This window comes from Acinonyx jubatus, chromosome A2 (assembly GCF_027475565.1).
Source record: "Acinonyx jubatus isolate Ajub_Pintada_27869175 chromosome A2, VMU_Ajub_asm_v1.0, whole genome shotgun sequence".
NCBI classification, from domain to species: Eukaryota; Metazoa; Chordata; class Mammalia; order Carnivora; family Felidae; genus Acinonyx; species Acinonyx jubatus.
In genome coordinates, this window is record NC_069383.1 from 163,500,474 (window position 1) to 163,528,193 (window position 27,720).

Consider the following 27,720-nt stretch of genomic DNA (forward strand, 5'->3'; position numbering starts at 1 on the left):
CCCCCCCCATAGTGGAGCTGGTTTTTTAGCCCTTCCAGGCAGGGGCTGCGTTACAGCAGGGGGCTGGGCACCAAGAATGTACTGGTGTCGACAAGGATAGAGATCCCTTCCCAACGTGGAGGTGGTTCTGATGGGGGAGGATGGGGCAAGCTGAGGGCAAGGTACACACACACACACACACACACACACACACACCAGGTGAGATATGTGAGACATCCCTCGGACACTCCTGGCTACCCACGAACAAAGGAAAGGGGTTTAAGTGCTTGCCATGGCAATGTGGGAAACTAAGGCAAACGAAAAATTAAATTCCCTTACTGCCTACAGCTCATTGACAAGTCCTTGAAACTGGCAGAGCGACCTCCTTCTCGGAGCTCAGCTTCCTCCATGAAGACACTTTGCTGGGAGCAAAAGGCAATCTGGGCTTAACATTATCCTGACCTCGTGGACCGTGTCAGTCTACTCCCTTTATCTCACCTCCCCCAAGATACATGCTGGCAATCGTCCGCCAAGCCTGTGGACCTCTGATATACATTTGAAGGGTCTCATGACTGAGGTTTTATTAAATGGTAATAAATGGTGTTTTCCCCAGCAGCAGCCAGCCCCTCAAGGTCCTGGAAACCTTGCTTCCAAAAGACCTTCGAGACTTACTCTATCCCTGACCCCCTGCCAACCTGAGGGCGTATAATGAGTCACCCGTCACAACCCCAGTGCGGCTCTTCCTGCCCATGGGTCCTGTTCCCGTGCTTTAATAAAATCATCTTTTGACCACAGAGATTTGTTCAGGAATTCTTTCTTCGCTGTCGGCTCCGGACCACCCCACCATCACCCCAAAACTTCAGTTCCACAAGCTGACTGAGAGGGAGGACTGACAACAGCCCCTGTGGGAACCCTGGAGCCCCGTCGCTGGGAGTGAGGAGGGTGTGGGAAGGGCTGGCTGGAGGGACACGGGGTGGAGTGCTTACATTTGTAACAAACTTTTTCCCCAACACCCTGGCTCTTTGCAATAATTGCAGAAAGCAGAGTTTTTTGTTTTCATCATTTTGTGTAGGGGCTTCCATTTGCCATAAGTGGAAATTGAGAATGTATTCGTATTCGTCTTTCTTCAAGTGAGGAGCGTGTCCGTGAAATTACCTGAGTCTGGAATGGTCACAGTTTCTCATTCCACGCTGGTTTCTTTTGCCTAAATGAGAAAGAATTCGGTTGTGCTCATGCATAAACAGAGTTATGAGCTACCCAGGTACATTCAGTAACTAAAGTTCAACCAGAATTTTCTTGAAAGGCAATTTGGAGTCCATTGTAATCATCATGAAAAGGTTCATCAGGTTGTGATGTGCAAGGCTGAGTTTTGTTCCCCTCCCCAGGCTTAAGGGAAGATGGCATCGCTCAGTATTTCCAGTGAATGTTCTAGCATCCTGGCCAAAATGTAGGTGTCTGATTCCCCAATACTCTTTAGGGTGTTCCCACTGGGCTAGTTTCATCCAGTGTTTGGCCTGGCCGTCTCCAGCAAGCATGTGATCCAACTGGTATAAATCTGAGAAACCAGGGTGGTGAGTTTGAATAACTGTTAAATTCTTCAGCAAACCACTGGGAATCCTCAGTCACTTTGGGAAAGTCTAACTCTGGCTCCCAGTTCAGCCTCTGACCACCAGGCTTCACCTTGGGCTTTATTTGGATCCCCACAGGGGTGTGTTTTAAAAGGTTCAGGAGAGCAAGGATTGGGGAGAGAATCAGAGGAAAAGGACCTTCACTGAAAGGATTAGGAGGAGGGTGGGGGTACACAGGTGGTAGGGAGGGAGCAGAGGGAAGAGAAGAAGGGGGCACTGATGGCCTGGTCTGCACTGGAAGGGGCGCCCACGTGTCTGGAGACAAAGAAGATGGGGAAGGAGAAGGAGACTTGGAAGCCATTTTGACATCTTTCAGTGGTTTGTCTCTGATACTTTAGAAATAGTGTTTTCCAGAGAAGGGAATTTACATTCTGATAGTGTTTGGAAGCTTCCAAATACCCATTGAAGTAGACATCCCATCTTGATGGGGTTTTGGGGCGATGGTGGGGGTCCAGAGCCAATGGCCAAGAAAGAATTCTTGAGACATCTTTGGTGCAAAAAGGTGCTATTAGTAAAGCACGGGGACAGGACCTGTGGGCAGAGGCACTGTGTCGTTAGTGTGGGGGGTGACCTGGGACTTGGGGGAGGTAGAGAAGGAAAGTTTCCAAAAGGACTTTCATATGCTAAAGAGGACTCCTAAGGTAGCAGGGGCCTTGCTGTGGTCAAGCTAAGGTGGTTTTTCCCTCTTGTAAGGCATTAACATGAAGACAAGACAGTTGAGAGTTAATTGGTGGAATGTTTTACTCTGCCTGTCTCAAATATTTGCCAATGGGCCACAGGTTACAAAGAAATTTAATTAGAAAAAAATTTTTTAATGTTTATTTATTTTTGAGAGAGAGAGAGAGAGAGTGAGAGCAGGGGAGGGACAAAGAGAGAGGGAGACACAGAATCTGAAGCAGACTCCAGGCTCTGAGCTGTCAGCACAACAGAGCCCCACGCAGGGCTTGAACCCACAAACCATGAGATCATGACCTGAGCCGAAGTCGGACACTTAACCGACTGAGCCACCCAGGCGCCCCAAGAGGTTTAATTTTATTTAAATTTTTATCTGGCGTTTGTTCCCCACATCACCATGGAGTGGGAGGGTGATGTTAGGGCTTCAGGAAATTGAGTCTATGGGTTTCTGGTGGTTAGACGCTATTGATAAGATTGTCTTGTTCCTTGTAATTTACTAGGACATTTGTGAGCTGATGGAGACTCACGTCCTGCACGACTGTGCTCTCCATCAGTTGACCATTGGGTTTTTTCCCCCCCTTTCTTTTGTTCTTGGGCAGCCAGGATTGCCTGAGGAATGTCACACAGATCCCACTCTGGGGCGTGGGGGAGGGAGTTTGCCGGGTCTCAGCTTGCTTTGCGCTCCCTCATCAGTCTGGTTTTGGCAATTTTAGCGACAAAGCTGTCCAATTCAACTTTGTTAAGAATCCATCTGGGGAGACCAGAAGTCTCTAATAATGGCCATTGATGTTCTAAGTTACTTCTAATGAAGTTAGTTAGAAATGTGTGTGAGGATGAAAAAATGCCCAACTTCGCTCCTCATCAGGAAAATACAAATCAAAACCACCATGAGATACCCCCTCACACCTGTCAGAATGGCTAACAGTAACAACTCAGGCAACAACAGATGTGGGTGAGGATGCGGAGAGAGGGGATCTCTTTTGCATTGTTGGTGGGAATGCAAACTGGTGCAGCCACTCTGGAAAACAGTATGGAGGTTCCTCAAAAAATTAAAAATGGAACTACCCTATGACCCAGCCATTGCACTACGAGGCATTTACCCAAGGGATACAGGTGTGCTGTTTCGAAGGGACACATGCACCTCCGTGTTGATAGCAGCACTATCGACAATAGCCAAAGTATGGAAAGAGCCCGAATGGCCATCAATGGATGAATGGATAAAGAAGATGTGGTACATATATACAATGGGGTATTACTTGGCAATCAAAAAGAATGAAGTCTTGCCATTTGCAACTACGTGGATGGAACTGGAGGGTATTGTGCTAAGTGAAATTAGAGAAAGACAAAAATCATATGACTTCACTCATATGAGGACTTTAAGAGAAAAACAGATGAACATAAGGGAAGGGAAACAAAAATAATATAAAAACAGGGAGGGGGACAAAACAGAAGAGACTCATAAATACGGAGAACAAACTGAGGGTTGCTGGAGGGGTTGTGGGAGGGGAGGATGGGCTAAATGGGTAAGGGGCACTAAGGAGGACCCTTGCTGAGATGAGCACTGGGTATTATACATAGAGGATGTATCACTAAATTCTCTTCCTGAAATCACTGTTGCACTACGTGTTAACTTGGATTTAAACTTTAAAAAATAAGTTAAAAAAAAAAAGAAATGTGTGTGAGGAGAGACCATAATTATTTATTTATTTATTTTTCAATATATGAAATTTATTGTCAAATTGGTTTCCATACAACACCCAGTGCTCATCCCAAAAGGTGCCCTCCTCGAGACCATAATTTTTTAAATACAAAACCAGAGGGTGGGGTGCCTGGGTGGCTCAGTCAGTTAAGCCTGTGACTTCAGCTCAGGTCATGATCTCACGGTTTGTGGGTTCAAGCCCCACGTGGGGCTCTGTTGTGCTGACAGCTCAGAGCCTGGAGTCTGCTTCAGATTCTGTGTCTCCCTGTCTCTCTGCCCCTCCCCTGCTCACGCTTTGTCTCTGTCTGTCTCTCAAAAATGAATAAATGTTAAAAAAAAAAACAAAACCAGAAGGTATGACACAATGGGTCTTGAGGGATGCTCTTCAAGTATTTTGATGACTGGGATCCCATTCCTTAGCTTTTTCTTTAGAACAGAAAGAGAAATTCCTAACTACCGCTGTTTCAACAGGAACAGGTTGGTTCCAGAAGGACTTGGTCAAAGACCTCTACCCAGGAACAGTCTGCGCCCACATGATGCAGAGAGGAAAGGCGAAAGAACTGTAGATACAATTAAATTTCCTTATGGCTTGTAGCCCATTGACAAATACTTCAGGCTGGCGGAGTAGGACTTTCCTCCAGGAATGCCCAACTGTCTTAATCCCTTGCTAGAGATAAATAAATAAATAAATACCCAAACAAAACCACAAACAAACAAAAACACAAAAACACAACCCCAACAACAACCTTAGTTTGTCAATAGCTGGGCCTCCAGGATCCTGTAAGCCTTCTTTAACGTATTAAAATGGGTTTGGATGGGAAAGCAAGCTGGTGCAGCCACTCTGGAAAACAGTCTGGAGGGTCCTCAAAAAACTAAAAACAGAACTACCCTACGACCCAACAATTGCACTACTGGGTATTTATCCAAGGGATACGGGTATGCTGTTTTGAAGGGGTACATGCACCCCAATGTTTATAGCAGCGCTATCAACAATTGCCAAAGTATGGAAAGAGCCCAAATGTCCATCGATGGGTGAATGGCTAAAGAAAATGTGGTGTATACACACACACACACACACACAATGGAGTATTACTCAGCAATCAAAGAGTATGAAGTCTTGCCATTTGCAATTACGTGGATGGAACTGGGGGGTGTTATGCTAAGTGAAATTAGTCGGAGAAAGACAAAAATCATATGACTTCACTCATATGAGGACCTTAAGATACAAAAGAGATGCACATAAGGGAAGGGAAACAAAAATAATGTAAAAGCAGGGAGGGGGACAAATCATATAGAGACTCTTAAATATGGAGAACAAACAGAGGGTTCCTGGAGGGGTTGTGGGAGGGGGGATGGGCTAAATGGGGAAGGGGCACTAAGGAATCTGCTCCTGAAATCATTGTTGCACTATACGCTAATTTGGATGTAAATTTTAAAAAATAAATAATAAAATAAATAAAATAAAATGGGTTTGGAAACTTCCTCTGTCTTTCCCTCCCCGAACTGCAAAGGATAATCAGTTGCCCCTCACAATTGCACTGCAGCTCTATCTGCCCCCAGGTCCTGTCCCCACGCTTTATAGACCACTTTTTTTGCACTAAAAACATCTCCAGAATTCTTTTTTTCTTTGTTTCTTTTTTTTGAGAGACAGCGAGACAGAGTGTGAGGGGTAAAGGAACAGAGAGAGAGGGCGACACAGAATCCGAAGCTCTGGGCTCTTGAGCTCTCTTTCACTCCTGAGCCCCACTTCCCATCACATCTTGCTGAGGACTTGGACGGAAGGCCAGCACACTGCTAACGGGCTCAGTTTCTGACACCGAGTAAGGTTGACCTTTAGCATCACGTATTCCACCCGCAAAAAAAGTGGGTTTATTGGCACTAGCAAGAATTGCAAATCAGGACACGCAAGAATTGGCAAATCCATGCGCAAGTTCAGAGAGGAAAGGGGAGGACGCTCTTTTACAGGTAAGGGGGAGGCGGGGGGAGGGGGAGGACGCTGGGGGCGGAGTTGGGAACGGCTGTTATAAAGAAAAAAATCCTTGGGGGCAAGTCGGTGGTTAGACGACGGTGGCTTCTCATTGGCTGCGCTGTGTCCGTCTCTCATTGGCTGGACTGTTGCTGGGCAGAGGAAAGCTTTCTCACGCGGGCGGGGGCAGTAAAGTTGTGTGCGCCCCGCGCCTCTTTCGTGTGGAGTCTACAGCTGCCCGGGGATTGGATGGGGAGCGCCCCCTGCTGGCCTCCTGCCCTCATTGTGGAGGGTTCGCTTTTGTATTCATTTTCTTTCTGGTGTGATTTTCCTTAATTCTTTTGCGGCTACCACCTTTTAGTTCTAGAAACGCCTTAGTCATTCCTAATGATGCTTATGTAATGACCTTTGACAAAGAACACCGGGAGTCGCCCTCTTGCAGGTTAAGATTGGGGAAGGGGAAGGGGCGCCTGGGTGGCTCCCTCCTTTAAGCATCTGACTTCAGCTCAGGTCATGATCTCATGGTTTGTGAGTTCGAGCCCCGCGTGGGGCTCTGTGCTGACAGCTCGGAGCCTGGAGCCTGCTTCGGATTCTGTGTCTCCCCCTCTCTCTGCGCCCTGCACCCCCCTCCCCATGCTGTCTCTTGCTGCCTCTCAATAATAAATAATTGTTTAAAAAAAATTTTTTTAACATTGGGGAATGGGGAGACAGACACGCATCTTCCCTGCTTGCCTGTGAACAACCAGAACAGTGTTGTTGGTGAGGTGAGTCTTAGAGGTGGTGGGAATGAGTTCTTACACGGAGCTCCAGGCATAACTGCCTTGAGGAAACTGCTAATTTCTGGAAATGCTGCTTCCCACTGTGTGTTTTCCAAATAGCTCTTAAATGTTTACATGAAAATTGATACCACAATTGGAAACCTGTCCTTCCCCCCTTACTTATTCTCGCTAGGAATAGTGCTGACTATGCTGAACAGGACGTTTCTTCCCGTGATGGGTGGGTAATTGATTGGCAATGCTCCACCCAGTGGTGTCTCCTTGTGTGATGCCAGTGGAGGAAAAATGGGCCAGGCCTTTCTCTTTTATTCAGATCACTCATGGTTCTGTTGATATGCCCCCAGTTGACACAGATCAGTTCCTTTTTTTTTTTTTAATTAAAAAAAATGTTTATTTATTTTTGAGAGAGACAGAGACAGAATGTGAGTGGGTTAGGGGCAGAGAGAGAGGGAGACACAGAATCCGAAGCAGGCTCCAGGCTCCGAGCTGTCAGCACAGAGTCTGACGTGGGGCTCGAACTCACAAGCTGCGAGATCATGACCTGAGCCGAAGTCGGACGCTCAACCGACTGAGCCACCCAGGCGCCCCAAAGAGATATTTTGATATAACTCTCTGCCAGTTAAAGGTGAAGAGAGTGTCATTTGTTAATATACAGGTCATATTTAAACACAGTTCAGAAGACTATTCTGGGAAACATGCATAGCATCTTCTATCTGGGTAAACTTGTATCAGAGATACAGGTACAGGAGGTTGGTGGGAATAGGAAAGTGAAAGAGTAAAATAGTGATTTCACGTAACACTGGAAGTTGATACCTAAATTCATGACAAGGTATATGCAGTACAAACACACACATACTCTGGGTTCAGTATTCTACCCCCACATTTCCTGTCTATGTGGAACCTCAAAATACAGCCTTATCTAGAAATAAGGTGTTTGTACATTTAAGGAAGATGAGCCACACTGGATTAGGGTAGGTCTTGACCCAGTGATGGGTGTCCTTATAAAACGGGGAAATTGGGACACAGAGGCCTGCGCTGAAGACAGGGCTTGACCATGTGAGACAGAAGCAGGGATTGGCATGATGTGTCTACCTGCCAAGGAATGCAAAGGGTTGTGGGCAACCCCCAGAAGCTGGGAGGGAGGCCTGGGACAGACTGTCCTTCAGAGCCTCCAGTAGGAACCAACCTTGCGGACAACTTGATCTCAGGCTTCCAGGTGACTCATTTGTGACACCACACACGTTTGTCTGGCACTGTGTTACGGCAGCCCCATATAATGAATGCATTCTGGAGGAGGGAGGGGACCTTGGATTCAAAGGATACCAGGAGCCAGTGTCGCTGCAGAGGAGTGAGGGGGGCGGAGGGAGGAGGAACGACAGACATGAGAGGAGTGGATGGGGTGGTTTCCATGCGCTGGTTGACCAAGAAGTCTCGCTTTGATGGTGGGTGGTGTGGATGCCCAACACGAGCCGATCGGGCAGCCTCACAGGATCCCTCCGTTACCATGACAACGGGCACTAGGCTGGTGATGTCCACCAAGATGGTGGATCATGCTGGGCTGTAGCAGTGGCAATGACGTGGAGATTGGAGTGCAGACAGAATTAGAGTTGGAGCCATGAGCATTTCCCGGGTTGCAGGTGGGCTGAGAGAGATTCCAGGAAATGTTCCCATGATGTCAATACTTCGCCAATAGTTGGATGGTTTTAGTAGAATTTCATCAATACTATAACCAAGTTTTTCTTGGAACTTCACAAATCCCACTTCAGAATTTTATACATAAGAACAAGTGTTCAATCATGGACATGCTTTTCTATATAATGAGGCAGAGGGAATTACCCCAGATTGAGCAGTCATCAAGAACTTGCATGTTGGAAGCATAATGGTGAAGGTACGGATGTATCGAAGTGTATTTGCATAAGAATCAAAGATCGTCACTTAAACCAGAAACTCCTTCATGGCCTATCACATTAAACAACTGTCTAGGGACATGTGTGACACCAGAGCATCTCAGTTCCAGGCCTTGGAAACATCTCTGCCGAGAATCCCCAGCCCTGAGGGGCCTGTCCTGGGGACCTGAGAGTGAAAGAAATCCAGGGAGAAATCCTCATGAACTTGTATTCCGTAAGATTTCTTAACTGTGACCTGATAGTCACAGGGAACACAAGAAAAAGTAGGTAAATGAAGCTTCCGCAAGATGAAAATCTTCTGCACATCAAAGGTCACTAACAAGAGGTTATAAGGACACCCATAAGATGGGAGAACATCCTTGTAAATCGCATGTATGATAAGATTTTATCCTGCAGAATACACAAAGAACTCCTATCTGAATGACAAAAACTCATCGCCGTCAGAAAGGGAGCAAAACCTTGATCAGACATTTCTCTTAAGATGATGCACAAATGTCTAATAGACACAGGAAACGATCCTCCCATCAGGACGATGCGAGTCAGAACCACGATGAGATGCCACTTCCCACTCACGAGGACGGCTAGGAGCCAGAATCCAGAAAGAAGCGGCGGCCAGGATGTGGAGGAAGCGGAACCCTGTGCTTGGCTGGCGGGAGTGTCAGGGCAGCTGACGTGGAAAAAAGTTTGGTGGTTCCTCAAGAAGTGAAACACAGAACGGCAGCGTGACCCAAGTGTTCCAGGCCTACGGAAACGGAGACGGACGCTCAGATGTGTGCACACGAATGCCAGGTGCAAAACTGTGCGTTCCCCGCAAAAGAGGGAAACGTCCCAAGTGTCCCCCAGTCGTGGATGGATGAACAGGGTGCAGCGTAGACACAGGACGGACGGTGATTCAGCCCCAGAGAGGAATGAAGGACAGACGCATCATGCACGTGAACGTATGGTGACAGTGTTATACCACGTGGAAGACACCAGCCACACCAGGCCACATGGTGTGAGTCACTTACATTAAATAGGCAGAGTGGGCAAATCCGTAGACACACGAAGTATTTCAACAGTGCCCAGGAGGCATGATTTCCTGGCTATTGTGGCCTTTAAATTTGTTTAGGAAAATGGAGATATTCACATCCCATAGGGCTCACGCTTTTAAGAGTAAAACTCGGTGTTCTTTTTTTTTTTTTTTTTTTGTATGTTCTCAGAGCTGTCCCACATCAATGCACCACCTGAAGAAGGAAATGGAACCTTTACATTTCTCATTTACAGGGTCTGATTACAAACTGGATGTGCTGTGACTTCCCTTGCAGAATATAACGCAAACCTGAGGGTTGTAACGTGTCACACCTGTGGCTGTGGGCCGCAGGGGCCGCGGGGTCCCACGTCCCTTGATGGCTGAGGCCCCAGGGCACTTTTTATTGACCTGAGGCCGGAGAAGTGGATGTTGATTCAGAGGGCGGGGCCTCACGCTTTCAAAGGGCCAGGTCAACACCCAAGGAGGTCTATTTCCCCTTGGGTGAGCTCACACAGTGAGCTGTTCTGTCTGTCTCTCTTTTTTTTTTTTTTTTAATTTTTAATGTTCATTTATTTTTGGAAGACAGAGAGCACAAGCGGGGGAGGGACACAGAGAGAGGGAGACACCGAATCTGAAGCAGGCTGCAGGCTCTGAGGCACCCCGTCGGTGAGCTGTTCTTAAACACAGGGGACAAGTGCACCGTCACCCTGTAGGGGCCATGGACTGAAGGCTCATCGGGTCCTTCTGTTCTGTCGCGTCCCGATGCGACGCTGGACAAGGGAGGCTAGTCGGAAACTGAACCAGATTCCTGACGCAGAAGAAGGAGGCAGGCGGCTCAGCCGGCCCGGAGCGCATTCTGCTGAGAGCCGATCCTGGCAGGCGGATTGGACACGTGTCTACCGCCAGCCTGTCACTCAGGGGGCAGGAGGCGGGACTGCGGGGGGGTGGGGAATCTGCCCAATTTGCGGCCACAATGGGCGGTGCCAGGATTACCCTCCAATCACAACGTGAAGGGCCGAAGGCTGTCCTATCACGGCGCGGAAGCGAAGTGGCTCGGTAATGTCCAATCAGGATCGGGCGAGTTATCTTCGGAGCACCATCCAATCAGATCGCAGGGACTGAAGGATCGCCCAATTAGGGCCCGGGACCTGTACACCACCCAATCAGGCCCGAGCGAGAGCCCGGTGGGTGTGGCTTTCAGCCGGGGCGGCTGGCGCAGTAGGATCCTGCGCTGCCACGGTTGCGGGTGTGCGCGGCGTAGGAGGACGCCCCGAGGGCGCGGAGCGGGGCCCCGAGATGGTGAGTGCGCGGGCAGGAGGGGCGGATGGGACCAGCCGGACCTAGGTGGAAGCGGCCGCGGCGGGGTGTCCCCCTCCCTACGGTTGGCACCTGGGTCCTGGGAGGATGGAACTGGGAAGGAAGGCTGGGGGAGGGGGGAGGCCTGGGATTCGGGGAGCGTGTGCGACGACCTGACTAAGCAGGAGTTTGCTCCTCGGTGGGGGACAGGTAGAGACTGTCCGGGTGAGTTGTCTCAAAGGAAACTGTTTGCAGCCGTAAAGAGACCGCAGAGAATAGCTTCCGAATCCGCGACTCCCCAGGGTGGGGGGGTCTTTTATGGAGGGTGACGATGAATATTCAGAAAGGGGAGCTCTGTCAGGGGCAGTCTAGGCGGGCGTGAGGTTGCTCGGACCGAGCTGGAAGACGTGCCCAGAAAGCACGCGTGCAGTGTGACGGTCACGGAGCCAGAGCTGCTCCCGGGGGCTGAGACTTGGACGTTAGAATCCAGCGGAGGTAAGTGTGGGACGTGGGGCCGGGGCTGAGCGCGCGCTGAGGGAGCAGGTGCACGCGCATGGGGTCCTGGGCTGCGATCTCGGGTAAGAAATGCAGGGCCTTCTCACTTTGGAAACGGCGCGGAGAGTTTCACGGGTTTGGCTGTTTCCTGGCCTGGTGCAGACTGTCAGCCTTTGCTTCCACGCTGTTCCCTTCAAGTCGTAAATGGCTGAGATTGCTTTTCTGTTTTTCCATTTCTTTGTGATTCTGACCCGGACCAGGAAGTTCTGCAAGGGGTGTGCTGGGCAATTAGAGCCGGAGAGGCGTAGATCACGGAATGGAGCTGGGGTCCTAAAACGATTGCTTTTCTGGGCACCCCCTTAACCCGCTGAGCTTACAGGGGGACCCACGGTGGACCTGTCACCCAACCAACCTGAGTTCTCTGCTTGGTGAGTCAGAAACTGCTCCACACTGAGCAGTCCCAGGAAGAAAACTTTATTAGCAGCAGATACAGAGATCAGTAGATCACAGGAAATAACTTCCAAAGCCCTGACTCCCCGGAGGGAGGGTGGATGGGCTCTTCTGGTTTAGAGCTGGGATGGGTATTTCCATGGGGAAGCCTCCTCGTCCTGTGTGGGGTGGGAAGAAAGGGTGCTGCGGGTGGGCCTTAGGGCAGCAGGCCTGTCCCCAGGAAGTGAGTCATGTACAGGAGGCTGTGCTCCTCCCCCAGTGGAGACTTCAGTGTGATAATGAGGTAAAGGTAATTGGTGGTCATTCCAGAGGTCCCTCCAGGTCCCTCTGCACAGACAGGAATCCCGGGGCTCCTCAAACTGGTCGGGGAGGTTGGGGCCCTGGAGGTCTGGTGAGGGCAGTGGGTCTGCTCCAGGGGCGGGTTCCTGTCATTTGCCTGAGTTAAAAGGACAGCTGGAAAGGACAGCTTAGGGAAACGTGGGGCAAAGTTCTGTGAGTACAAGCTCATCAGCTTGAGGTCTAGCTGGTGACAGACTTGGGAGATGACCTCAAATCTGCACCTGGCTGAGGACAGTTTACTACAATCGGTTCCAACAGGGACCAGCTCCCATCTCAGGGACCCTCCAGTGAAAGAGAACGAGGCTTGGCTGTTCTGCAGGAGGCGAATGGGCAGGAAGGCCCAGTGTCAGGATCCCACCCTTGTGGTGGAGGAAGGCCTCATTGGCTCAGGTCCCCAGGGCCTTGTTCCTCAGCTCAGTGGATGCTCAGAGTGTGGGCCACCTGCAGTTCAGGGATCTGTGGGGAAGACAGCAGCCTGGGTAAAGTTTGGGTAGGAAAGGGGTGGTTGTGGACAGTTGGTCAAACCAGGTTCAAAGGAAAAATACGAATTGAGTAAGGAGAGACATGTATTGACAACAATGATTGCAAAGGTAGGGGAGGGGATTGTTGTACTAGGGGCAGGGGCCTTGCAGGGGACAGGGGCTGCTGCTGCCGGCAGTGTGGACTTGTCTCCAGGGTAAATGCCTCGTAAGTCCTTCTGTGCTGGGGGGACATTGCATGTTGTAGCTCGTGAATAAGTTACACGTCAGCAGGAAACGAGGAGCGGAGTGTGAACCATATGTCGGTTCTGGGTCCCATCACTTGCGACTTCATGGTGTCCAGCTCGAGTGTGTCACACGGGGTCTCCTGGACGTCTCACGTTGGTTTATCTGATTCCTCCAGGGCTGAGCATTTCTCACGTGTGGGATTCCCTCTTCTGTGGAAGCATTTCCAGCATGTTGTGACCTGTAACTCACATGTCTTCTTCCTGATGTTCTGTTTCCTTCACGTCCTGGGGACATTCAGCCTGTTTCATTTCAGCATGTTGTGTTTTCTCCACGTCAGGGTGTATCCTTTCTCTGGGTTGTCTGGGCGGATGGACCCTTCACGTTGTTAGTAGACTTGAACTTCCCCGTCTCTTCCTGTGTAGATGACCGTCTTTTGTTCCGTGAGAAAACTACATCACGCAGGTCATAAGCACACATGCTGGAACTCTCTCTTCGTGTGTTCCTCTTGTTTCCGCGACAGATAAATCCACAACACTCAGTTATTGTCTGTGAAGCTGATGATTCCTTTTCCTCCACAGATGTCTAGTCTTTCCTGGCCCTGTGTGTCCTAGTGTCTCCATCTCGGCCACTGGCCTTGGGCACCTGCCTGGTAGACATCCACTTGCTGAAACCAGGGGCGCATGATGTCTCCCCTTAATGATATATTATGGGAATCGATAGCAAATGGGAGATACTTGTTGTGGGAGATAAGGGCATCCCCACATGTGTCATCCAGTCCAAGATCAGGAATGTGATCCCATCTATTATTTCCACAAGTCCATAGTTAATCCCATGGAGTGGGGTATACTCTGGGTTTTAAGGAGTGATTTTCCTTACACATTCATGCAGAATTGGTCAAGGTGATAGTTGAGTCATGCATTTGGGGAGTCCTTCCCATTTTCCAGCTGTTCAAATAATCCTGTGTCCCTGGGGTCTTATGATTTTCCCGACAGAGTAACAGGCATGGAGATTCTCTATCATGAGCTGTTGTGGAAATTTCTCTAAATTTCACCTCAAGTTGTCTAGCATTGGTATTCAGAATTTTAAGAAAAACAGTTTTAATTTTTAATGACTTTAGGTCATGACAAAGGAAGATTCAAAACCTTAGTTTGGAGATCCATGGCCAGGTATTTGAGGAACCAGAAGAATTCAGGATCTAATCTGGTTTATAAGAAATACTATCAAATTCCAATATCTCCAAAGAGGTGGTTTTGAAACATAATTATTGTCTCTCTGAATTCACTCCTGTTTCCAGAGATAGCCAAATCAAGACTGATGGTTTGTGAAACAAGTTCAGTTTTAACCATCATCGCCTAGTTACTTACAAAAGCTCAGGAAGAACAGCGATTGGCCAAATAGGTTTTTCAAGAAGCTTGCTTTGCTCAAAATTGTTATCAGGAATCTCTGGATTGAACTTTTATAGCCCCTTGAGGCCAGAAGACAAGCCAAATATTTGTCATCAGACTTGTCTGCAAGACCTGTAGATTTATGTGATTTCTTCTTCTCAAGGTCCCCAAACCATCCTGAGGTTTCCGGCACCTGCCAGGACTTGACTTGACTCACCTGGTAAGGCTGCTGGGAACTCTGCCAGGAAGGCATTGGGCCAGTATTTCCAGGGGGGTTGATTGGCTCCACAAAGTCCGCCTTAATTCCTTCAAGCTGTCTGGTTATTTCTGGGTCTTTGCAGGTCTGTCTCAAATCCGACATTCCTGTCAAATCTTTGGTGAAATAACCAATGTGTCCAATGGTGTCTTGTTACAAGGAGAACAGATTCTCACTGTACTTAAGCAAAAAGGAGGGGAGGGCTCACCACTCAGATGTGTAGGAATGTGTTTGCTTGTAGATCAAGATGGCAGCTGCATACATGGGAACTAAGGAGTTAAGGGGGGAATCTGACAGAAGCAAGGCTGCCGAGACTCAGCCAGCATCAGGAAAGGGTCCCAGCTGAGTCCTTCACATGTGCGGATTCACCACGGCCGAGCTGCCATTGCCATATTTGCCACTCGTTGGGAATAGACCTTGGGAACAGAGTGGAGAGGAGAGGAAAGGGGTCACTCGCCCATACAGGCCCGAATGGTCTGACCTTGTTCACCCTCAGACCCATAGACCATACCAGGGACCCCTTGGATAGAGAACTTTGGCTGCCTGGTGAGGACTGTGGTTACACCTGCCAAAGGGCAAAAAGAAAGGAGAAGGAGTCAAGGATCCCCCCTGAAGGGCAAGAGGGGAAATCCCTCATCCTGTTGGGCAAGGGGTGCCCCATAGACGCCCCCTGGGACTTGGGATCCTCACCAAGGAGGAACCTCAGGTGGAGGTTGTCAGCTGCCCAGAGAACACTTAGAGTCAGTCCACCAAGGGAAACTCCCAAGAAATTCCTAGGAAATCCCAGGAGAGGCCCAGTACAGCAGAGGGCCCCTGTGAAGGCCAACAAATGTGGGGTGACCCGATCAGGGGGAGGCCCGCAGCTCAGGGGGTGAGAGAATTCCCCCCAAGGCAGAACAGAGGAGATGGGAGTTTGCTGAATACCCTGCAAGGGAGCAGCGGACAGGATGGCAAAGGAGAGACCGTCTGCCAGGAGGCGGTGCTAGGGGGCTACAGTTATGGGGTCACGAGGGAGCATGGGAACCTTTGGAATGCTCCCTGTGTGGGACCTGTGCCCGGTTGTAAGTCGCAGGGGTTAGTTAGGGCCTGTGGCCATTTCGAGGCAGGTCACTCAGGAGCCCGTGTGCATTCAGCTGTGTGCTCACTGCGCCCTTTGCTGCGTATCTTTCCATCACTCAGGCCTGTTGCCTAAAAACGGTCCATACGCTGTGATTCTTCCCCCTGTGTTAACGTGAGCGGTGGCTGTGTCCCCATCAATCCCTCAGGGACTCTTCCTTCTGGTGCCCTTTTCCTTGAATTCTGGGCCCTGGGTTAAATGTTGGAGCGGCCCTGCTGACTTCCAAGTTTCTTAAGGCCCCGGACTCGTCTTACACATCAGGTGTGCCAGGCGCCCGGGCCCTGGCCTGTGTCCGTGCCCAGAGCCCAACTAATCTGGGGAAAGGGTCGTGTCTGCCTGTCGGAAGAGAGGGGACTCCAGCAGGCTTCTTGCCCTTGTTCCTTCCAGGGCGAGAGCTGCTGCCATCAAGCAGCCCTGGAATCTGAGTGTCCACAGCATCCTGACATTCTGGTTCCAGTTCTTGGAGCTGAGGAGGCATAATCGTCTTAGAGCAAGCCAAGCGTGTGTCCTCCGGTCTGTGTGTTGTCCGAGTTAATATTGCAGTTTTCGGTCTGTACAGTACTGGTCTGCTCAGATCTGTCTCAGTGTAAATATCCCAGTAAATTGGGAGTGTGTAAGTCCATGTCAGCTGTTGTCCTCACCCTCTGTTGTGACTCAGGGGTCCTAGGAATGGAGTGCAGCTCCCCGCCTGTCACCCTTCATCCTCCCACACACATGGGTGATGATGGAGCTTGCAGCAATAGAGTGTGTGGTATGTTTCAGGCCTCTGTGGTCTTTGAGGATGTGGCTGTGAAGTTCACCCCAGAAGAGTGGGCTTTGCTGGATCGTGGTCAGAGGAAGCTTTACAGAGATGTGATGCTGGAGACCTGCAGGAATCTGTCCTCCGTGGGTAAGGATGGCTCCATACCTTCACTGGTCTTTTCAGGAGGAGGAAGAAAAGCTCAATATTTGCAAATCACATGAGACTGTACATAGAATACCCTTAGGACTTTACCAAATACTACTAGAACTAATACATGGATTTAGTAACGTTGCAGAACACAAATTAATATTCCAAAATCTGTTCCATTTTTATATTTACTACCAGAACAGCAGAGAAATTAAGAAAACAAACCCATATTCAGTTACTTCAAAAACTACAGGATACTGTCTTAAAAGTAACCAAGGAAGTTGAAAGATTTGTACTCTGGCAGGTATAAAACATTTAATGAAAGACATTGAAGATGACACAATAAAGGGAATGTTACACCTTTGTCATGGATAGTATGGACCAACTGTTTTGCAAATGCCTATACTATGAAAAGTGCTCTACATATTCAGTGCAATCCCTATCAATATATTGATAGTATTTTTCAAAGAACTATAGCAAGAAATTCTAAATTCTGTGTGGAACAGAAAAGATTCCAAATAACCAAAGCAGTTTTGAGAAGGCATACCAAAGCTGAATAAAACAGTCCCAGATTTCAAACTATACTCAACAAAACAATATAGTACTGGCACAAATCCAGACACCAACATCAAGGCAACAGAATAGAAAGTCCAGAAATGAACCCGTGTTTATATGGTTAAAGAGTCTCTAAAGAAGGAGCAGAGAATATACAATGGGGGAAAAGACTGTCTCTTCAATAAGTGGTGTTGGGAAAATGAGGCAGCTACTTGTAAGGAGGTGAAACTGGGCCAGCTTCACACCCCTTACCTGAAAGGAAACTCAATATGGATTAAACACCTCGGTGTAGGACTTGAACCCATACACAGCTTAAGACAAAACAGAGGTGCTAAACTCATGGACATCAGCCTTAGCAGTATTTTTGTGGACTCATCCCTTCAGGTAAGGGAAACAAAAGGAAAAATAAAAAATTGAAAAGGGAACATAACAGACATTTTCCCACAGAAAATAATAGAGATGGCCTCTTGGCACATGAAAAGCTGCTCAGTATCACTAATCCTCAGGGAAGTGCACATCAAAACCACAATGAGCTGTCCCCTCACAGCAGCCGGAATGGCTAGTGTCAAAAAGACAGGAAATACGAGTGTTGGTGAGGATGTGGAGAAAAGGAAACTCCTCGTCTGTGGGGTTTAAATGGGTGCAACCAGCTTGGCAAACAGTTTGGAATTTCCACAATAAAATGAAACACAACAGTACCATGTAGTCCATAATTCCGCTTCTGGGTAGTTCACCAAAGAAAAAAAGCCAGCACGATAAGATATGTGTACCCCCTGGTTCACCGGACTGTTACTCGCTGTACTCAACATAGGGAAGCAATGCAGATGTCCTTCAACAGATGAATGGATAATGAAGATGTTGTATCTACGTACAAGGGACTATCCCTCAGTAATACAAAAGGGACGAATTCGTGACGTTTGTGACAACATGGATGGACCTAGAGAGTATTATACCAAGTAAATAAGTCCGACAGAGAGACCAACAAAACACGTTACTTACATGTGGGATATGTGGAATCTAAATGACAAAATGAACAGACAACAGAAAATAGGAACAGACTTAAAACCGTAGACAACAAATTGGTGTTTGTGAGATTGGAATGGGATTGAGAGACAGGTGAAATCATGGAGGGGATTGAGAAGTACAGATTTGCACTTAATTGAATAAGTCATGGAAAGGAAAAGTAGAGCACAGGGAATATGGTCAATAATTTTGTAGTTTTGTATAGTGACAGCAATCACACTTCTTATGGTGAGCATTTTGTAATGTATGGAATCGTTGAATCCCCATGTTGCACACCTGACACGAATATATAGGTCAGTATGCTTCTACCAAAAAATGAGTGAGTGAGTGAGTGAATGAATGAATGAATGAATAATAAAAAGTCCCACAATTATCAGTCATCATGACTGTGAAGACGAAAGTTAGGCCCATCTTCCATATTGCTTGTTGCCCTTCAGATCCTCCCTTCTGCTGAGCTCTTTTCAGGGTCAGGGCAGCAGCCACACACACACCATCTAATCTCCTAATGGGAGCTGGGGCAGTGCAGGCAGCCTCCACTGAGGGCCTATGTGCCTTCAGAACAGGCCAACCGTCAGGTGGACCAGGTTCTGGAGAAGGGATTGGCGTTTGGACACATCCATTAGAAACATGACTCAGTCTTTGTTTGAGCAGGGTGATGTCTGCCATTCACCTGTCCTCCCTGTTGGATTTTGCATCCACCTTAGCCCACATGGCCAGTCTTTCTGTCTTCCTATAGAGGTAGGGTGTGGATGTGTGTATCTTGCCCAGTTCCTTCCTAACTGCCTCTTCTAATAAGTCTTATCTCCACATTAGTCTGCATCTTGTTTGAAGTATTTCTGAATGAATGGGCTGCCAGTTCAGACACTTTCTCTATTATTGCCAAAGTCCCATGTCCCAAAGGTCCTCAGAAGTTTTTAGTCCCATGACCGTTCTTCGTGATGAAGTTCATTTACATTTCAGGATTAGTATGAATAGAAGCAGACATATGGTCTGTTTTTTAACCTTATGCATCAGGTCATTTCCACGAAATTCAACTAGGCTCCCAATTCTTTTTTTTTTTTAATTTTTTTAATGTTTTTATTTATTTTTGAGACAGAGAGAGACAGAGCATGAGCAGGGGAGAGGGAGAGAGAGAAGGAGACACAGAATCTGAAGCAGGCTCCAGGCTCCGAGCTGTCAGCACAGAGCCCGACATGGGGCTCGAACTCATAGACTGTGAGACATGACCTGAGCTGGTCAGACGCCTAACTGACCGAGCCACCCAGGTGCCCCCTAGGCTCCCAATTCTTATAGTTTCTCCCAGTCAAGGTAAAATGAGTGGATCAAAGACTTAGCAGAATTCTTTGCATAATGAGCCTCTGAGTGAAGAGAAAATACTAATGTTTACAAAAAATGATTCCCGTTCTGTGTTTGTAGAGAAGCAGAAATTTCACAGCAATGGAGATCTGACCCGAATGCAAGAAGGGCTTTTGAGGTGAGTGACACTTGTAAGGGAGTAAGGGGGGATGTTGGCGATTGTGAGACTGACCTGAAATTAGAGAACAGCTGTAAACCTAGCACAACAATCGTGTAGTCAAAATTTTCACAAGAAATTTTTATAAATTTATTCTAGGTATTGATCATGTGAAAAAACATTGCGTTGGAAAAAATGGTCAGAGAAAACTATATGTACGAATCCCAAAATGTTATGACTCTGTTTGAGTTGTCAGCCAGAGATTATGGCATAAGCATGATGGGTTTTAGGCTTTTACCATTTTGTAACCATGCAGACAGTGCCACAAACATCACCATTCATTGACAGTGGCCATTATATAGTGCAATAATGATTAACAAACATCAATAGATCATTAATTAATAAAGAGATAGTTTCTAATCATCATTTCCTAACCATGTACCTTCCTATTTTGAACAGAAGTCCTTTGGTGGAGAGTGTCTGTGAACGTATTGAAGGAGATCCATGTGGAGAAACCCTGAACCCAATTACAAGTCTTACTGTGCATGAGGGGTGTCCTACTGGAGGCAAATCCTGTGAATGCACTAAGTGTAGAGAAGCCTTTGCAGATGGTTCCTTCCTAGAGAAGCCGCGAAGACCTCACCCACGACTCAAACCTAGTCCTGGTGAGGAGTGTGGGCAGGCTTGCAGCTCTGTTACGAGCCTCAACACTCATGTGGACGCAGACGTTGTAGAGGAACCCTGTGAAGGTCAGGTCACCGGGAGAGCATCGGAGACATATGCGAAGAGTCTCCGTAGTAAAAAGTCTATAGAGTGCAAGAAATGTGGAAAAACTTTCACTTGCACAGCTTCCTTTAAACGTCATGTGCAAGGTCACTGTGGACAGAGAGTCCATGTGTGTGACACGTGTGGGAAAACCTTCGTGTATCACTGCTACCTTACACGTCATGTGAGAATTCACACTGGGGTGAGACCCTATGAATGTCAGGAGTGTGGGAGAGCCTTCGGGTATAAGTCAAGCCTGCAAAACCATGTCAGGACCCACGCTCGGGAGAAACCCTATAAATATCAGCCGGGTGGGAAAGCCTTCCCTGGTCAGCATTCCTTTCGAATACCTGAGAGAAAGCACACAGGGTATGCACCTTTTGAATGTAAGGAGTGTGGCAAAACTTTCAAGAAACGTCTACATTTTGAATGTCACATGACCACACACAATGTAGTGAAACCCTATGAATGTCTGGAGTGCGGCAGAGCCTTTAGGCATCACTCAGACCTGCGAGTTCATATGAGGACACACACTGGGGAAAGACCCTATGAATGTAAGGGATGTGGGAAATCCTTCCGGAAGTATCATCATATTAAACGTCACATGGTTATTCACAGTATAGTGAAACCCTATGAATGTAAGGAATGTGACAGGGGCTTTGGGGATCAAACACACCTGAGAATACATATGAGGACTCACACTGGGGAAAGACCGTATGAATGTAAGCAGTGTGGGAAAGCCTTCCGATATCAGTGGAATCTGCGAGGACATGTGACAACACACACCAGGGAGAGACCCTATGAATGTCCGGAGTGTGGGAAAGCCTTCAGGTATAAGTCATGCCTACAAGAACATGTGACAACACACACGGGGGAGAAACCCTATGAATGTCAGGAGTGTGGGAAAGCCTTCAGGTATAAGTCGTGCCTGCGAGAACATATGAGGAGACACACTGGGGAGAGACCCAATAAATGTCAGCACTGTGGGAAAGCCTTCCTTCGTCACTACACCCTCGTACTACATATTATGAGAAGACACTCAGGGGATGGACACTTGGAATGTAAGGAGTGTGGGGAAACTTTCAGGAAGCATCGACCTTTTGAACGTCACATGACCACACACAATGTAGTGAAACCCTATGAATGCGAGGAGTGTGGCAAAACCTTCAGGTATCACAGAGACCTAAGGATACATGTGCGGACCCACACTGAGGAAAAACCCTTTAAATGTCAGCACTGTGGGAAAGCCTTCCCATCTCCTTCAAACCTGGGAGTACATATGAGGACACACTCTGGAGGGAGATCTTATGAATGTCAGCGGTGTGGGAATGCCTTTACCTCTCCTGCTAGCCTGCGAGCCCATATGAGGACACACGCTGGGGAGAGACCTTTTGAGTGTATCGAGTGTGGGAAAGCTTTCAATCAGCTGCAGATTTTTCAAAGTCATTTGAAAACACACAGCACCATTAAATCCTATGAATGTAAGAAGTGTGGGAAGGTGTACAAGTTCGCCTCGTCTCTTCGAGCGCATATGAAGAAACACCCTGGGGAGAGACCTTGACAGATCACTGCTTCCTTCAAGAACACGTGAGGCTGCACAGTGGACAGTAAGCCTCTGTATGCAAGGACTCTGTTAAGACCTTCCAGTGTCCCAAAGTCCTGGGCAGAACCTTATGAATGACTGCTGTGTGGGAAAGCCTTCAGTCGTCCCTCTTCCCTTCGAGGACCCATGTGAACTTAAGCACCATGGAAAAGCCTTCAGGTATCCCAGGAATCTGTGAGCATAGACACACTGTGGCATAGCATTTATCCTCCTTTAAATTCTTATGAAAATGTGAGCCAGTACAATGGAGATGATCCTGAATGGACACAATTTTGGGAAAACTTCAGGTATAGAACTTCATGTATTTTGTTCATGAAAATTCAGGCGTGAGAGAAATCTTTTCATTGTTGTGAATATGGTTTTGAGTTTCCAGGTGCCTCTTCCTTGATTGGGATCCCAAGTGTATGGATTCCTAGTTCGTGTCACTGATGTTAACACTGATGGTTTTAAGTGGCCTTCTTTGTCCTCTACATCTGTGTGACCTAGATGTTGTTACCTCAGACTTGAAGTAATCACATGGTTATGTACATGTCTCTTTCCCATTACAATGTCTTTTGGACCCATAGGTGATAAAAATGTGTATGTTGCTGGTGTGTACATATAACTTTATATACTTTTACAAAGGAAATTTATTGAGTTATACATACCAAAATGTTCTTGTTACATTATGATATGAGACTTGTATTTTCGAAAGTTCTTTTCTGTCCTCTGTTGTGAAACTGGAATATTCTCATTTTGTGTCTACTCTACTTTTCTGTCCTTATTATTGGGTGATATATTTTCATATCAATTCTGTCTTTTTATTCAGGTTTTTGAAAAATTTAAGAAATGTTTATTTTTGAGAGCAAGAGAGTACACACATGGGGGAGGGGCAGAGAGAGAGAGGGAGATATACAAGCAGGCGCCAGGTTCTGAGCTGTAAATGCAGAGCCCAGTGTGGGGCCCGAACCCCTGAACTGTGAGATTGTGACCTGAGCTGAAGTCATATGCTTAACTGACTGAGTCGACCGGATGCCCATTCTTCTTCAATTTTTAAAGTTGATGCTGGTTTTGTGTTTCTGGGAGTCATTATTAGTGTCTTTGGTTGATTTTCTTCTAAATTATGACTTAGAAGAACATCCCTCTGAACCATAACTCAGGTTTGCTTTTTTTTTTTTTTTTCCATGAGCAGTGATTGTGGTGGAAATACCACTGGGGTGCTTTCCTCTGGCCCCAAGGAGGTAAAGTGTGGAATGACCAGTACCCTTAATATCAGCCACATCAGCCAGCCAAAGTATGCCATCTGATAAATTCTGGACATAGGAGTCTCTTCATTTTTATCCTTATTAGAGATAAAAACACTTCATTGTTTCCATAACATTCTACAGTTTTGAGGTGCCCCAAAGACATTCCAGCTATGGGACAAAATGTTTTTGGTGGTACCCTTGGCTATGGTATTTGGTCATGCAATGGTGCATAACATCCTGTTGGACTGGACGTCGAAGGGAAAAGTATTGCTGCTTCAGTGCCTTTAAAAGGATTTGCAGGGTATGTGATTGACTAGGTCAATAGAGCACGGTATTCTTGGTCTTGGATTGTGGGTTTGAGCCCCACATTGTGTGTAGAGGTGATGTAAGCAAATAATAAAATGGAATCTTAATGGGCAACTGGGTGGCTCAGTCGTTTTAAGCGTCTGATTTCAGCTTAGGTCATGATCTCACAGCTCATGAGTTTGAGCCCCGCATTGCGCTCTGTGCTGACAGCTCAGAGCCTGGAGCCTGCTTTGGGTTCTGTGTCTCCCTCTCTCTTTGTTTCTGTCCCACTAGCACTCTGTCTCTGTCTCTCAAAAATAAAACGTGAAAAAATGAAAAAAAAAAAAGAAAATAATAAAATGGAACCTTAATTGGAAAAAAAAAAAAGGATTTGAAAAGTATGCCCAAGGTAATATGATCCTCTCTGGCTATAGGTATGGTCCTGGTGTTCTTTGGAGGTCTTTAACAAAGTCATTATCTTAGAGTTATTAATGTACTACAGTCATGTTAATGACAGCCTTGCGTATGCAAGGATTTTAAAAATTGACCTGAAGGGAAACAACCATACAATCATAATGTACCTGGTATTATGACCAAGAATGCATGAGACTTTCAACTAAGAATTGTCTCATGGGAACTATCCAGACAGATTTAACACCCCATAAGTGGAAACACATATTTTTGATAAAATCTCTCAGCCAAAGAAAAGAGAATTACATTCATTAGTATACAGGTAGTTTAAAATTGATTAACGAGTTTTCTTCTGGGCAACATGCATAGAAACTTGTGTTTGACTAAACAAATGCACACCGTTTTTAATCACAATATAAAAAGTGAACACTTACTGAATTCTTGGCTTCAAGTAAGAGAAATCCTTCACATCCCACCTGAGATATGAGGAAGGTGCTCATTTCTCACACGGAAGGGTACAATAGCGCAGACACTCAACAGGGCAGTAGAGGGTCAGAGTCCCATGGGGTTTTTAGCTGTGCCATTATATCTGTTGTCCTGGAATCAAGATGTCTGGTCTTCCACAATCACTGAGAGAATGGGTGCTTGCTCTACAAATGATATGTTACACAAATCATTTGCTATACAAATGATACGTTACACATACTCAAGACTGTCATTAAGAAAGGGGAGTCAAAGCACCAGAGAAATTCAAGAAACATGACAGTTTAAATCAGTGGCTCGGGGGACACAGTGGGGCTGGGTGGAAAACTCAAAGCTGTGGCTTTCTGACCATGGCATCTGATCCATATTTGGGGGGGGGGGGTCATAGAGACATGAGTGGAAGGCAAGACTGCTAAGAAAATAGGAGGGGAAAAGGTTAGTGTTTGGTTTGGTACATGCTTGATTAACAGGCTGCTAGTAAGAAATTTGGGCTGCAGGCTGTTGGCAAATAAGCCCCTATGCATTTGTCCATCTGTATGGTGACCCCAACACTAGACTAGGGCATCTTCACCTCTACTTTCAATACTCAGGCCATCGGTGAGTTGTCACCTAGAACCACGAATATGGGAATTCTGGGAAAAGTGGCTGTTAGCCTTACCCACAATGAAATAATTCAGCAGAACCATAATTATCTACGTAATTTTATTGACCTTTCACAGTCGCATGGAAAAATGGAGTACAGTGAAGGGACAAAAGGAAAAGGTATATGGAGATTATGTATTTCTTACAAATACATATAGTCTGAAACGGGTATATTTTAGAGAGATAGCTGTATATATGGTCAAAAGATCTAGGAAAACAAAACAGTAAAATAATGATTTCAGGTAACACTGGAAGTCAATACCTAAATTCATGACAAGGTATATGCAGTACAAACATACACATACTCGGTTCAGTATTGTACCCCCCACATTTCATATCCACGTGGAACCTCAGAATACAGCCTTATCTAGAAATAAGCTGTTTGCACATGTAAGGAAGATGAGGCCACACTGGATTAGGGTAGGTCTTCCCCCCAGTGATGGATGTCCTTATAAAACCTGGAAATTTGGACACAAAGGCCTGCACTGAAGATAGAGCTTGACCATGTGAGACAGAAGCAGGGATTGGCATGATGTGTCTACCGGCCAAGGAATGCACAGGGTTGTTGGCAACCACCAGAAGTGGGTCAGATTGTCCCTCAGAGCCTCCAGAAGGAACCAGTCTTGCAGACAACTTGATCTCAAACTTCCAGCCACCTCAGTTGTGACACCACAAATGTCTGTCCTCTCAGCCACCCAGTGTGTGGCGCTGTTACAGCAGCCCCAGGAGAGGAATGCATTCTGAAGCAGGGAGGGGACCTTGGATATCCGAGGGACAGCTGGAAGCCACTGTGCCCACAGCAGAGTGAGGGGGCAGGATAGGGTGGGTCGCATGCACTGGCTGACCAGGAATACTGACTTTGGTGGTGGGTGGTGTGGACCTTCATGAAGAGCTGTTGGGCCACCCTCACAGGACCCCACCGTTACCATGACAACAGAGCAGGACGGTGACGTCGCAAAAGCTGGTGGGTCACACTGGGCTGGCAGCAGTGGCAATGATGTGGAGGTTGGTGCGCAAAGAGAATTTGAAGTTGGAGCCATCAGAGTTGCCTGGCTTAGAGGTGGGCTGAGAGAGAGTCAAAGGAGACTCCATTGTTTTGTTCAGGAACAACTGGTATGATGGCGATGCATCCACTGAGATGTGGGTGCTCACGTGGACAAGGTCTTGGTGGAGCAGGAGGAGATCACTCTGGGGCCGTCGAGATGGAGTTGAAATAGTGCAAATGAAAGGAGAGGACAGGTGCGTGGGGGCTCCGTGGGTTGGGTGTCTGACTTCGGCTCAGGTCATGATCTCGTGGTTTGTGGGTTCAAGCCCCCCCCGTCGGGCTCTGTGCTGACAGCTCGGAGCCTGGAACCTGCTTTGGATGCTGTGTCTCCCTCTCTCTCTGCCCCTCCCCGACTCATGCTCTGTTTGTCTCTGTCTCTCATAAATGAGTAAACGTTAAAAAATTGTTTTTAAAAATGGAGAGGATAATTCTTCAAAATGTTAATGGATTAAAAAAATAAAACATTGAAAAAATGTTAAATCATTTTTCTGTAATTCAAAACAAATTTGCATAGGAAGTTATTGGGATCTTTGGTTTCATGTGGATAAACTGGGGACCACTGAAACAGCTCCAAGTCGTTGAATCAAGTCAGGAAAATTGCTGAGCCTACAAGGGTGACACAGTTTAATACAAATGAGTGAAGTACAGAAGTCCAAGCATTTTGGGGTGCCTGGGTCAGTCAGTTCCTATCAAGTCCAACTCTTGATTTTGATTCCAGTGGTGATCTCACGAGATCGAGCTCTGCATTGGGCTCTGCATTGACAGCATGGAGCCTGCTTGGGATTCTCTCCCTCCCTCTCATTTTGACCCACCCCTGTTGCTGCTGTCTCTCTGTCTCTCAAAATAAATAAACATTAAAAAGAAAGAAGTCCAAACATTGAAACAAAGGAGACTTGATTTAAAATGATACAAGCCTTTTGATTCTGCTTACATGCAATATGAAACTGGAGAAATTGTGCACACAGGTGATGAAAGAAAGGAAGCAAAAGGAAATGAAGTGTTCAATGCTGAGTTGTTGGAGCCCACAGGGAGGCAGGGTGCGTTTTTGGTCAGAACACCAACTCAAGTAGGATGTGGGATGCGGTAGCCACCTTTCTTGTTCATGTTGTGATGTCATTAATGCTCGTTGTTTAAATTTTATGTTAGGTGCATGTTTTGTGCATTTTTGTTCATGTATAATTTCCAGTAGAATGCTCAAAATCAATGACCGCTACTCACCCCAGTGCCACATTAAAAAAAAAAAACTATGTAAAATTATCTCAGTAGGCAGAGAAAAAGCATTTTATAGTATTCAATATTCATGCATGACAAATATTCTTAGTCATTTAGGAATACATAAGAACTTTCAAGTCATTCTGAAGGACATCTCCAAATACGGTTTATGAAGGAATACATATGTATGTGTTACAAGTCACTTGTTGAGTAGAATTGTATACACCTCACGAATTCCCAGCACTGCAGTCCCCTTGAACAGCATCGTAGGTCTCCCAGCCAGCGCCAGGACAGGCGGGTGTAAGGATTACAGTCAAAAAGAAGGAATGTGTCTTGTTTCCTAGCCAAAGGAATGTGTATATAGAACATCACCAACATATCAGGGTAACCAGAGAAAAAATAATTAGAAGGTATTCAGGATGACCTTACATTTCTACTTCTATT

The 27,720-nt window shown here is 46.8% G+C and overlaps 2 protein-coding genes across 3 annotated transcripts in view; both read left to right on the plus strand.

Moving 5' to 3' along the window:
• The window catches only part of LOC106982151 (zinc finger protein 77-like), a 122,162-nt gene that overhangs the window by 64,803 nt on the left and 29,639 nt on the right, over positions 1-27,720 (plus strand). The gene's annotated exons all lie outside the window — the stretch shown is intronic.
• LOC106982164 (zinc finger protein 77) overlaps positions 10,791-27,720 on the plus strand; it is a 107,178-nt gene continuing 90,248 nt past the window's right edge. Inside the window, exons 1-4 of the mRNA XM_053220156.1 lie at positions 10,791-10,938; positions 16,447-16,573; positions 19,568-19,625; positions 20,064-22,259. Coding sequence (XP_053076131.1) covers positions 10,936-10,938; positions 16,447-16,573; positions 19,568-19,625; positions 20,064-21,930 — 2,055 coding nt within the window. The 5' untranslated portion in view covers positions 10,791-10,935 and the 3' untranslated portion in view covers positions 21,931-22,259. The remainder of the gene's footprint in view (positions 10,939-16,446; positions 16,574-19,567; positions 19,626-20,063; positions 22,260-27,720) is intronic.